The sequence below is a fragment of the Electrona antarctica genome, assembly GCF_951216825.1.
Source record: "Electrona antarctica genome assembly, chromosome: 20".
Lineage (NCBI taxonomy): Eukaryota > Metazoa > Chordata > Actinopteri > Myctophiformes > Myctophidae > Electrona > Electrona antarctica.
This window is the reverse complement of record NC_136801.1, coordinates 20,101,213-20,115,365: the sequence shown is the minus strand read 5'-3', so window position 1 is coordinate 20,115,365 and position 14,153 is coordinate 20,101,213. Positions and strand designations below refer to the sequence as shown.

At 45.3% G+C, this 14,153-nt stretch overlaps 1 protein-coding gene across 1 annotated transcript in view; it reads right to left on the bottom strand.

Moving 5' to 3' along the window:
* LOC306913115 (cadherin-6-like) overlaps positions 1-9,395 on the bottom strand; it is a 36,968-nt gene extending 27,573 nt beyond the window's left edge. The window contains exon 1 of the mRNA XM_079489652.1: positions 9,288-9,395. Within this exon, the coding sequence (XP_079345778.1) occupies positions 9,288-9,305 (18 nt within the window). The 5' untranslated portion in view covers positions 9,306-9,395. The remainder of the gene's footprint in view (positions 1-9,287) is intronic.
* Between the last annotated feature and the right edge of the window lie 4,758 nt (positions 9,396-14,153).

The following is a 14,153-nucleotide window of genomic DNA, read 5'->3' as shown; positions in this document are numbered from 1 at the left end:
ATTATCTAATGTAATCCTGGGCGCTACACTTCCTCTGCCAACCTGGGGGGGCAGCGGACTGACCTCATGCTTCCTTCTATGCATGAGTAGTCCAAGCTGCTTCTTTTCACCTGACAGGGGAGAATTTCCCCAGCCGGACGTAGCGCATGGAAGGAACACGTTATTCCGACCAGTTCCTTTCCCCTCCATCAGGCCGGCGCCCCGGCTGGCCAGAGGGAGGCAGTTTAGAGACCAGGATTACTGCATGTTTTTTGTGAGGGTACCTACCCTAGATAACATGCAAACTCCACAGGATCTTTAGGATGCTCGATAGCATAACTGGAAGTATTGTCTGTAATTCAACAATAATTCAATGTGATTCAAATGTACAGCACAACATTTAGGAGTAATGTTTGACAGATCTTAGTTTTTTACACACAGGCAAATACTGTGGTTTGGTTATATGTTTAAGTATTTTGTAACTGAAAATATGCAAATAAGAGAAAGAAAGGAACTTGCCAGTTAGAACTTCAAAATAAAACCTATATTGAGTAACCATGCTCTCTTCTGATACTATTCAGTGAGTCTTATTTTGAAGGGCCACTACAGGAAGTCTAGTTACTTCCTACTTACTTCCTTGCTTCCTACACAGCTTTGATAGGGGAAATCAAAGCTGTGCTGAATGAATGGATTATGTTTCAGGATCGCTCATATTAACCTTTTTACCAATGTGAACACCATGTGATATGGAAACTACTGATCTTTCAACCATCCACTGCAGTAGTGGTGAGTCTCATGGATTGTTTTGCTGCTTTCTCTCTCTCTCTCTCTCTCTGTTTACTTCCCCTCTCCCCTACCCTCTGTTGCTGCATACGTTGTTTGTGTTAGCCAAGACCACACCTCACTCTCAAGGTTTCAACCTCAGGAAGAAACCCTAAATACAAGGGGAAGACATCATTGCACATAATAACACCAGGTGGTCTAATTAAGTACTGTCACCTCATAGGCACGTGAAAAACAAACATATAAATATAAAAATGCAAAAAACGTGGCACCCCATCTTTAAAATATGTACCAGATTATATCTCAACACATACAGAATGTCCGCCGACTCGCCCCAACATCACTTACAGTTGGAGGCCATCGATATTGTCCTTTTCTTTTTGCTGAGGTTTGCGTGATCTGCGCAAAAGGACAGTTAAACCATTTTGGGCGGGAACCCCTTTTGGTGTTTTAAACATTGTTATAATTTAGCTATTGAAAAATAGCAGATCTACAAGCTCATAGCGCGCCACCGAGTGGCGCGCTACGAGCTTGTAGGTCTGCTATTTTTGAAAAATCGTGAAAATATTTATTATTTTGAGGTCAGGCCTAAATGGGTCAAATGATAAGGGACAATATCGGTGGCACCCAACTGTAGGTCATCTGACCAGTTGCTGCAGGGGGAACTAGGCTTATACCAGTTATAACCCAATTTTAGATGGCCATTTAGGCGCATTTTAGACGTCTAATAGCCTGAAAAATGCTCAGCGGGAAATGGAAGCCACTCTTATTCAGAGCAACGTACGCAAGTGCGGCTCTTTTTCCCATCATAATTACATAGACAGCCGTGTTCACATCAGAATCACCCACTCAAGTGATCTTTTCTCGTGGTTTAAATTTGAAATAACATCTCTCAGTGGTGGCTACTTTTATGAATAATGACTTAATATATACTCTTACAGTACTTTATCCTTTCATATCTTTAAGTGAACAGGAATAAAGTGGAACTCGTCAGACATTTGTGACCACATGAGGGGCTGCCATTGTATTTGTTTGAATTTTAGTTTTTTCACGTCATCTGAAAGCATGGACTCATAGCTTAAAATTGACATATTGGTTTTTCAGTTTGACCCACCAGTTTTGGAGATATTGAAAAAACTGTAAGACAGTCTTACAGAAAACAGCGAGGTGAGAAAACAGGCTTGAAAGGTTCACTTCTGTGGTCTCTAACATTACACCTAGCTACATGTTTAAGCATTTATTTCATATTTACATGTAGATTTCAGCTCTGACATTTATTTGAGACATGCTCGCCTCTAGTATGTGAAGAGTCTGCCTGAGATTAACTCATTTTGGATAAAAAATAAATAATTTCAGTTTTTCTCTGGTGAAAGGCTGGAGGCATTCTGCATTGACACATTTAACACACTCAATGCACTCACTCTTCTCTCTCTCTCTCTCTCTCTCATATATATATATATATATATATATATTACTATAATATTATTCTATAATATTACTATTATAGAATAATAATAAAATATATTATTTTATTTATTTATTTATTTGTGCGTTTGGTTTCTGCCCGTCCGAGCCAGGAGTGCTGTGCAGGATTTCTTTATGGCGTGTTTGCGATTCTGCTTCACAGTGCAAGCTTCTAAAGAGAGACTCGGTTGGCTGAAAACAGCCCACTTCAACATTATCTTCCTCCCACTGCCTCAGCAGCAATGTCCCCCTCCATGACTGTCTATCTGGCTGCCTATCTCTGCTAGCCCGACGACAATTCAGTTAATAACATCGAGTTCCCACCATGCTACTGATATGGGAGATAGTCAGATAGACAGTGTGACATATGCTGTGTCGACTCTCATTTTTATGTGAACAGAGTGATCTTGCCAAGGAGTCCTCTCTTTCTCTCTCTCTCTCTCTCTCTCTCATTCACACACACACACACACACACACACGCACACGCACACGCACACGCACACGCACACGCACACGCACACACACACACACACACAGTATATATATATCCCTGAAGCATGCTAATGTACAGAACAGCGTCGAACACCACAATAGGGGAATTGTGACCTCTGTCCACTCCTATGTCTCCACCCGGGCTTGCTGGTGAAGAGAATTTAGTGGTGGGCCCCAGCTGCAAAAAAGAAAAAAAAAGAAAAACTCTCCCAGAAATCAATCTGGGAGCCCTATGTGCATTCACACTAACCCCACCTGATCAATTTTTATTGAAAATGCAATTAAACTATCGCCGTGGGAGGGAGACAAGAAAGCATTGGGTCCAGTCACACCACCAAGCATCAATAGCTCGCTAGCCTTTTCTTGTCCTGTCCTCTGTGAGAGTCAAACTAAAGATACTTGAAGATATTGAAAACGTGACAAACATAACGAACCTTCAGTTTACAATGCACCTTCGCCCCCCCCCCTTTTGAGCTGCCAAACAGACAGACAAAACCTAGTGTTGTCAACAGTGAGATGACATTTCAGCTTTGATTTGTGCTTGTCACCATGAAGACTTTTTGATTTGTGCTTGTCACCATGAAGACTTTTTTGATAAATGATTATTGCACAAAAAAGCACTTATTTCTTTTGTCAGCCGTGTTTATGTCAAAATCCTCCACTCAAGAGATGTTATCTTGTGGTTTGTATTTGACACAACGTTTCTCAGTGATTTGTCACTGTTTCAATCAAATAGGCCTATCTACCGCTAGTCCATACATACTTCATCATTCGATCTTTAAGTGGACAGATTAATACACATGGCAGCTTTGATCTGTGCTCGTCATCATGAACACTTTTTTCAATAAGAAAGCACTTATTTCATAATTACATAGACAGCCGTGTTCATGTCAGAATCACCCACTCAAGTCATCTTTTCTCGTGGTTTGTATTTGAATTTACATCTCTCAGTGGCTACGAATAATGGCTTAATATCTACCCCGGCCTCTACCTCATACTTTATCCTTTCATCTTTAAGTGGGCTGAGGAATAAAGCGGACCTCTTCGTCGGACATTATTTTGCATGTGACATGTTAGCAGCCTTTGTGAAGGAAATGAATACGTTTCAAGTGCGACGGGGATTAGTTTGCTCAGACGAGCATTGCCTGCAATTAACACATTGTGACACTCGGAACAGAGGAAGGCAATTAGCCAGTTACCCTTGAAGGCCTTGTGTCCAGGCCTGTAGAGTCTGGCTGACTTCTATAGTATAGCCAGATGGCAGCCTCAACCTGCGCGAGAAAATAGCCTATGAAATGGCAGTTGATGTGTAAACAAGAGAATATGCGGTCTTGAAGGTTAAATGTCACAGATTATATTCCTCTCGCCGCTGTGCCCTTTGTTTTCCATCTTGTGCATACTTTTTCCAAGAATGTTATCTTTTAATTATGGCCATCATCCTCCCGTTGGGCGTCTTTGCACTTTGCCTGCCATCATCTGTTTGCCCCTCATTTGAATATGACTTGACTGTCTGAATGGTTTGATGGGAGGGTATTAAAATTTCATAATGAGAATGCAATTAAGATGACCCGCGAAGGAAAAAAGGAAAACCAGTGTGTAGGGGTGGTGGGGAGGGGGTGGTGGTGTAGGGGTGGTGGGGAGGGGTGGACTGTGTAGGGGTGGTGGGGAGGGGTGGACTGTAGGGGTGGTGGGGAGGGGTGGACTGCGATACACAAAAAGCTCTGAGGCGATATTGTTCCAATCTCAGTGGTTCCCAAACCTTTTAGCCCATGACCCAAAAGAGAAATTTGATGTCTCCCTGGGACCCAAACTAGTGAAACACGGCACGAAAAAACATTTGATTTCTTCATAAAAATACTAGGAAAAAAATGAATTTTGTTTTTAATTCATGAAAAGCTTTCCTTTTTTGGGGAAGTTTTTTTTTTTTTTATGTTTTGAAATAATAATAATTGAAAACAAAATGTTGGAAACAAAAAAATAAATAAAGGGACCCCTATTTAATGTGTCTGCGACCCACATATGGTTCCCGACCCACTGTTTGGGAAACGGTGTCCATCCACTCTCACTCAGACAGACATCTCCCTCTTTCCCCCGCGATGCTGTTGGACAGCTGTTTTGTCACCCCGTTGACCTTATCAACGCCCCCGTCCGCCAGCTCAATGCCACTGAGGAGAGGAACATAATTGAAGTCGTCCCTCCAGTCACACCAGTGTGGGGGGGAGAGAGGGGGGGTGGGGGTCTCATCCTGTGAGTCGACACACGCTCCGGGGTCACCCACCCACCGCCCTGCCGGGGAGGGGTGGGGGTGGGGGGGTCGCCACGGCGTGCGTTGCTACAGAGTGGCTCCGCCCTGGCCGTGACACCATTGCAAACTCCTCGCCAATATGAGCAGCTGGTATGCCGCCGTTCAGGAGAATAAACTGACAACCACCCCCCCGACCCACCCCCACCCCGCCGTGCGCACATTTGCATGCACGACGTACACAAAGAAGCCCACCTGACTCGTAGAGAGGCTAGAAATTTGCATGGTCTGTTCATTTGTTTTGTCCCTTTCTAATATGATTTCCAGCCCAATAGTGTGTGTGCGCGTGTGCGTGTGTGCGTGTGTCTTCCGAGCGTCAGCGTGTGCCTGAGATTGTGTAGGAGTCTTCATCATGTAGTGTATGCGTGACACCAACCCTGCCTGCTCGCATTGGACTGCACCGAGGTGCCTGTGCCCACCAGGCCTATAGGACCACCAGTGGGGCCGATCAGTGGCTGTAAATACTTTATGAGAAGTGATAGTAGCACAAACAGTCCTCACCCACAGGCCATTAACCAGCCCCCGACCCCCCACCACCCCCCGCAGTGGAGATGTGCCCTTTGGTAACGCAAGAAATTATTATATCCCCCCACCCCCCCACCGTAGCAGCCACGGCTGCTGGAAGGCCTGTATGCAGCTCGCCTGCTAATGAGCACCAGTGTACCACCCATAGCACCTCCTCGAGGAGTGGAGGGGGGGGGGGGGGGGGGATTTCGTTTTTTTCTATTTAAATCACATGGCCAACACACTGATTGTAGGAGTCAAACAACACCCTGCTGTGCTCTAAGACAGCCCTCCCCCTCTCCACAAGGAGGAGCAGTGCACCAAGGAATTATGGTCATTGTAGGAATTCAGCAGTCCAGTCAAACCCTAGTCAAACACACAGACTACTATTATTATTCTGGCCATGCATAGGGTGCACATTTCTAGACGTGCTTCTGTTATCTACTGCAAATACTACTAACATTGAGTGACTGCAGTTTCTTCCAGCGGTGAAATGTCTTTCCGTGCCCATGACGTCTTTAACAACTTTTTTTGGAAGTGGTTATTTGTGCCCATGACGTCTTTAATGTATTTTTATATTTGTATTTTTATATTTGTATGTGTACAGACTAGCCTCGCATCCACTTACCGATTCCTGAATTCCTCACTCGTTTCCGCTGCCCTTGAGAAGAATGCAATTTAATTTGCGCTTCAAATTTAATTTGCGCAGCTGTTCCCAGTTTAATACACGTTTTTGCTTGGAGAAACAAAAAAAACTAAAAACAACTGAGGGAATTGAGTTCACACACACACACTAAATAAATATTGGTTAAATCTATTTGTGAGTTGTCTGACTGAATTAAAAAAAGTGAAACTTTCATTATGAAAGTTATGTGAAAGTTTGAAAAAAAAAATTTAAACGAGAAAGTATATTAAAGTATATTAAAATGATTAATGTATGCAGTCAATACTTGGTCTGGGCTACTTTTGAACAAATTATTTAATCAATGGAGCGTGATCAGCCTGTGGCACTGTTGAGGTGTTATGGAAGCCCAGGTTTGTTTGATAACAGCCCTAAATTATTTGCAATGTTGAGTCTCATGGCTCACACCTTCCTCTTGACCTCTTGCCCAGACCAAGTATTGACTGGACTGCATACATTAATATACTTTTCAGATGTCCAAAATTTCTCGTTGAAAAAAATATATTTTTTGTGTTCTCGTAAAATATTCTAATTTGTTGAGATAGGATTTTTTGATTTTCATTAGCTGTACGCCATAATCAAGATTAAAACAAAACGTTTTAAAATAAGCTACCGGTACTTCACTTTATGCACAATGAATTGAGAATATGAAAGTTTCACTTTTTGAATTATATTAGGGGAAAACATGAACCTTTACACAATATTGTAATTCATTGAGATGGAGCTGTATATAAGAAGGGACGGATTGTTTCAATTTGACTTTGGTTTCATCATTCTACCTTGTACTGCATGTCACGAGTGGCTCCCTTATTTATGATAACAATAATTCCATTGTTCCACACTCGCATCCTCATTATTTTGTCACCAATATGTCACAATGACAACAGCTTTTCTCTGTTGTGACACTCTTTTTCTTTCTCTCTTGTCTCCCTGGGTTTCAGACCCATTTCTGTATCCACCTGAGGATACAGAATGGGACACAGATGCAGATGGTTGCCCATGTGCTCCAAAAGCTAATTCATTCCCCCTCGGGGCTCCATTCATCACTTGCACTTTATCGCAAAATTAACAAACAGTATAATGGCAATCAGATAAGATTTACACACTGGCAATCCTGTGTGACAGCTGACTAGTGGAGAGAGCTGGCGGAGGTGTGTGTGTGTGTGTGTGTGTGTGTGTGTGTGTGTGTGTGTGTGTGTGTGTGTGTGTGTGTGTGTGTGTGTGTGTGTGTGTGTGTGTGTGTGTGTGTGTGTGTGTCTGTGTGTGTGTGTGTGTGTGGGGGGGGGGGGGGGGGGGGGGGGGGGTTGGTTCACTGACAGAGCGATCGCTCAGAGAGTCATGATTAAGTATGGTGGTCGACGGTTGGTGCTTTAATGGTGTCTTCTGGAGAGAGGGCTCTCAGGGCACCACCTCCCAGCTCCGAAGGGGTTCACTCTCGGTTAAGTGCACGCCGGCCTGATAATCCATTCTTCTCTCCATTAGTCCTTGCACGAGTTTAAGAAGGACATCCCACCGTAGACGAAGCGGTTTGATTATGTCTGCTGCTGATCTTTGTCCCCTCTCTCTTTTTTTTGTTCTTTACCTCCCCCCCCCCCCCCATATCGACCACACACACACATGGCCTATATGGCGAGCCGTTGTAATCCTTTTATGGCCAAGGAGGAGGGAGGGCTGGAGCGCATCATTCCGGAACAGGAAAACAGGGGGGGGGGCTGAAAGTCAAGTCCCGCTCAGGGGAGGACGTACGTACGTACACACACGCATGTTGTGGCGGGGAGGGGGAATCTCATTTGGTTGGATGATTCTATCCGACCACGGACGCACACCGCAGGAATGCAAAGCAACTGGCCCCCCACCCTTCACCCCCCCGCAACACACAGAACTGCCTTTCTTCCCTCTCCTCTTCAGCCGTCCCTGACCTTGCCAGGATGCCTTCACTGTCTCCTCAATTACAGTATACAGAGCGCGGCGCGCCGGAGACACACGGGTTGACTTCCATCCCCGCTGCAAAGCACATTGTTTTGGCCCCGCTTTGCCTCGCTGCTACTCTCCCTGCCAGCGTTATCTGGGTCGACGTTGTGTTGTTGTTTTTTCGTTTTTTTCATTTTGTCGAACAAAATAATACCCCTGCAGAGAGGTTTGCTTGTTGTGTTTTTATCAGCAGGGCTCCACGGGCCTCTTTATGGGTGCCTTGATGTAAGTGGAATGGACGTGATCCAAATAGCTACACAGCTGGCGGTTAGTGGAAAATGCGCTGGACTGCAACTCCACAGCCTGGGGAAGGGTTAGGGTAGATGGTTTAATGGAGGACGTCCACCATGTTAACATTAGCTACTGGCATTATACCGGTTAGCCTGAATTGATGACAATTAGAGGGGAGAGGTTAGGGCGGTTCGAGTAAGAATTCTCACAAGCCGTGGATGTTATCTCATATATATCTAAACCGGCGGCACTTTTTGTTTGCAGACCACAGGTGAACTTTAAGATTTTCTTTTCCATATTTTAGATTGAGTTTAACTTAATGCATTTTGTTATGCGTTGTGTCTTTTGGAGTATGCAAATGAGTCAGTATCTGAAGGATTATCATTTCTTTTCATTTCCTCTTGATTGATCTTTGGGTAAAATAAATATTTTGTTCGTAGAATAATACCTCTCTTATAAATATGTATTGTAATAAAGCAGTTTATTCCCCCATATTTTACTTACAATAGCAACTTCCCCCCCCCCCCCCCCCCCCCCCCCCCCAGACATTGTGTAAAATGTCTGTTCCTTTCATCGAGGAGGGAGAAAAATACTAAATAAAGAATAATGCTCTAGAAAACAACAGCAGATAGAATACTAGGTACAGATAAATAGTGAAGAAGTAGAGAAAGTGTGCGTGGGTGTGCGTGTGCGCGTGTGCGTGTGTGTGTGTGTGTGTGTGTGTGTGTGTGTGTGTGTGTGTGTGTGTGTAGAGGGAGAGAAACAGAGAGCATCAACCAAGAGCTAGAGCAAGAGAGATAAACATAGGAAAGAGGGAATAATCCCCCCTGAACAGGCCAAGGAAGAGAAAGAGAGATAGAGAGAGAGAGAAACTCGTACCTTTCCGATATACTGCATTTGTGTCCAGTGAACTCCTCCAGCAGGTAGAACTGATTCCACATCCAGCCTCGCTTGGATCGCCTGAGCGGCATGCCATCGCTGGCCTGGGCCGTCAGCCCCACCCAGGGCCCCCGCTCCCCCCCTATAGTCCTTCGCGGGGCCCTCAGGCCCACCCAGGGCCCCCGCTCCCCCTCTATAGTCCTTCGTGGGGCCCGTAGCCCCTCACCCGAGGAGCTGAGCTGGGTCCACATCCACAGCGCCAGCAACAGGCATGCCGCTCCTCTAGCTGTGGTGGCCATGCAGACCACGTAGCCTCTCTGGTTTTTGTCCTCCTCCTGAGCTGGTCCGAGGTTTTTGGTCAGATCCAATACTTTGGTCAAGAGTCCACCACTGGTGGCGGTGCTGGTACTTCAGAGTCCTCTACTGGTGGCTATTTGGCCTCAGTATCAGCTCAGCCTTCATGCTCCATTCTGCGGTTGTAGGTTCAAGTAACGAGAGGTAATGGCCAGTCTCCCATTAGCCGAGCCAACAGCACCTGAAACAAACACACGTGCGCGCATATTTTAACAATGTATTCATGTCCACCTAAAGGAGAGCATACAAGAACACACATATTACAAGTAGGGATGCGTGATTTAATCGGTAGCATAATCGGAATGGGCCATATCGGCCATACAAATGCCAAATCGGTATCGGATTGGTCTCAAAATAATCCAGATTATTTTCATCGGTTTTCACTAGTTGTGAAAATGGAAACTTGGAAAAGAGTAGCCTATAGACTTTATTAACAGGCTGTGGGTAAAGATGCCCCTAGGGCCTTGGCTTTTCCATCGTGGTCCTCTGCATAATATCGGTATCGGTAGATATGACACTGCAAATAATCGATCGGTCATAATTTCATAATCGTGCACCCCTAATTACAAATTAAGGTTACATTCACAAAATCATGGCAGTCTTCATGATACAATAAGCATTTCACTCAGTGCTCTATGGGCCCTTTTCCACCAAAAGAACTTGGTTCTAGAACTGGTTCCGTTCTAGATTATTGGACGCACGCACGCACACACACACACACACACACACACACACACACGGCCACTAGTAATTGGGAAAGAGACAAAACAAGTTGTTACCGTACATGTGTTTCACAACATGTAGTTTCATAACCGCTGACTGTACTGATCGTCTTGTCGCCCCGCCAGCAGCGGTGTGTGATGCAACACAGTGACACGTACTAGTGGCAGACAGTGGTGGAAAGTAATTGTACTTAAGTACAGTTTTGAGGAGTTTTCACTTTACTCGAGTATTTCTAATTTCCAAAACTTTAACTTTTTCTATACTAGACCGGTGCCCGGCTGTAGAGCACCGAGTCGGTAACGATGGAAGTTGGAGATCCATGCCCCACCCGGCTATGCAATACCCAATGTATCCGTGTCAGAGTACCCGTTCCACCCATCTGTCTCTGTCCCTTTTATGCCCATATATGGAGATTTCTGTATCTGTCTCTCTGTGTCCCTTTATTCCTATACTGTATATGGAGTTCTGTGTCAGGCATGCCCAAATATGCAGTGTTGTTATGTCACAAGAGGCCAGCTCCATATATGGAGCCTGGGCAGGGCCCTGTCCAGAGCCCGGGCAGAGGCCTTTTTGTGGCAGTTCTGGACAGCCGTGGGTCCGACCGACTCGACACCGGGCACTGTGTGGAACACGTGTGTCAAAGTTGAAGTCGTGGAGTGAACGGTTCTCGAGTTAGGTGCATTACAACCGTACACACACGTACGCACGCACGTACGCAGAGACGTGGCACGCATTTATAGTAGGATAAGATTGCAGTATTGACACTTTTACTTAAGTAAAACAATTGAGCACTTTTTACACCACGGCTAGTGGCAGACACGTGTGCACGCACGCACACACTGACTGGTATGGAAGATCTCTCTTCTTTGTTTGTCTGTGTGCAACACGCACACGCACGTGCATACGTGCCCATAGCATAAGCTACACGTTGGGGACTGTTATATTATCCGGCATGGTTATGAATGGATCCGCATAGCGCGTGATTGACATGGCGGGTGTTTGCCAACCTGATGAATATGACAGATATAGGGGTTCGCCTGCACCCTCCTCCAGCAGACTGTACAACAGCATGCGGCGCACAGCCTCGTTATCTGCATCAATGGTGTTCACAGAATCAACATCTTCTCTAATGCGAGCACAGGGGCCCTATATATGCACACGGAGGGCAGCCTTTAGTATCTCGTTAAGTGATCTGCCGAGTGCCTATACACACACCCAGCTAAGCGGAGCCTTAGGCCCACCTGTGGAGAGACTCTGGACAAATGTTGTAGTTCTTGTTTTATATATTTATAGTTATATATTCATCGCCTTCAGTTACGATTAATGTAAAGATTATCGTGTTTACAAACCGCACAAAGAGGACAGCCCCCCCCCCCCCACACACACTTGGAGCAAATCTCTCTCTCTCTCTCTCTCTCTCTCTCTCTCTCTCTCTGTTTGTCTCCTCGCCCTGTCATTTCAGCACCCATACTATCTTTTTGTTCTCTCCCTTCTCCTGCACCTCTCTCTCTCTCTCTGACCGAGGGCCAATGGAAAACATGGAGAAATATGGAACAAGGAGGAGTAGGTCCTGGGGGGTTAAAGAAAAGAAAAGAAAAGAAGGCCAGCAATCTCCATTTTTTTCTCCTGTTCTTATTATATTACTTTTTCGCCGTCTTTGCCGATATCCAGGCCGCCCACGCTGGCCAGGAGTGGCTAGCTAGGGTTATCAACCAAGGAGACCCACTGGGGAGCGCAGCGTGCACACACACACACACACACACACACACACACACACACACACACACACACACACACACTCTCACGCACCCCAGCATGCCTGCTGCCTATCGCACACTCTCAGACGGCAGAGCTGAGAAGTCCCTCGTTGTGCATAAACAAGTCTGGTTCATTTCCCAACGCGTGTGTGTGTGTGTGTGTGTGTGTGTGTGTGTGTGTGTGTGTGTGTGTGTGTGTGTGTGTGTGTGTGTGTGTGTGTGTGTGTGTGTGTGTGTGTGTGACACTAACTCTGGGGGAACCCGGGTTCGAACTGGCGACCTTGCGGTCACTCTACCCCTGAGCCACCACCGGGGGGGGGGGGGGGGGGGCTGACCTGCATTGAGTGGCGGAGGAGGTAGACGGACTGAACAGAGGAGTGTGTACCTTCCCCACCAGGGTCAGTTTAGTCGATTCTCTGCCACCATAGAGCTTTTCAGCCGTACGCCCTTAGAGCTACCCGGAATTAACAGTCAATCATTTCCGGGGCAGCCGCTAGATACTTTAGCTTAACTTTGTATTGAGCTCCTAAAACATTGATGTTCTGTATATATGATCACCTCAAACTGAGCCTCAATTCCGAGAAAAGCGCTAAAGCTAAAGATGGTGTGGAGGGAGGGAAAAATGATACCAATGCGGAAGAAAAGCGTTGCCAGGCGATGGAGACGGCCAAGAACCGGTAAAAATTGTACTAGCCATGCTGTATGCATTATAAACTAATAATGAAGCATTCTGTGGAATGCTCTGTGGAATGCTCTTCCACAGGTCTTGAGATCCGCAGCCTCTGTGGACATCTTTAAAAACAAACTTAAAACACTACTTTTTACTCAGTCATTTCCGGATGTCTGATTGTGTTTTTGTTTGTTTTTGTTTGTTTTGTTTTGTTTTTGTTTCTTGTTGTATTATTTGCTGTCTTGATTGTATAGACCTCTTCCTGTTTTGTATGAACTTCCTTGTTTTATTTCTGCTTTTGTTCTCTGTATGTAAAGCACAGTAGTTTTCTCTGTGAGAAGTGCTATATAAATAAAAACTTACTTACTTACTAATAACTCGTCCAATGTCGATCTAGGCGATCCGTGACTTTTAATAAAACCCCTCCAATGTCGTCCTTAGCAGAACATTAGTTAAGTACAGTACTAGAGTAAACGTACTTGGTTACTTTCCACCACTGAGTATATGAGGAGCGTTAGAAACGTCCTGTCAGAGCCTCGTCAGCAGTCGCTGCTGGGAGTCTGGCCCATCCATTACCGTTGGCCGTCTAGAGGTGTGTCTCCCCCCGCAGCGCGCTTTCCCCTTATGAGGCAAATTGCAAATGGGGGTGAAGTAAAGCTGCCGTAGGTGTTAGGTCCCCTATTTCTCCGTGCTTACTGTGCCTTGCAGTTTATGGTGCACCCCCCCCCACCCCGCCCCCCCAATGCCCGCTGCAGCCACCTAGCTTACTTGTACTTTGCCTGCCTTGCAAAAGGTGCAGAGCTGATATGCATTATCACTGGGGCTTTCCTTGCCCTGAAATCCGGTCACTTTGCATGTGTCCTCTGCCTGGGCTCTAGAGGCAAGAGATAAATAAAGAAACATTGAAACGGACTTGTGTGGGTCAGCGGCTCACTACTGACGGAGACGGAGGAAATAAGATGGACTTGTCAGCCTTGATTTGCTTTAACCCATTCAGGCCTGACGTCGGAATTTAAAAAAAAAGTTGTCTAAATCATGACAATTTTCTGAAAGACTTGAGGCACATTTTAACGATTTTTCTAAAATAGCAGACCTACAAGTTCATAGCGCGCCACTCGGTGGCGCGCTATGAGCTTGTAGATCTGCTATTTTTCAATAGCTAAAGTATAACATAATGTTTAAAACACCAAAAGGGGTTCCCGCCCAAAATGGGTTAAAGCTATACTGTGTAACTTTTTCAATAAAACAAAAGTTCAATTTGATATCATTATTGACTGGCAAATGTTTCACAACTCCCACTCCATGAATTTCACCCTTTAAAGCCTTTTCTAAATTGTGTTGTGTTGAAAGTGGATAGGGGTG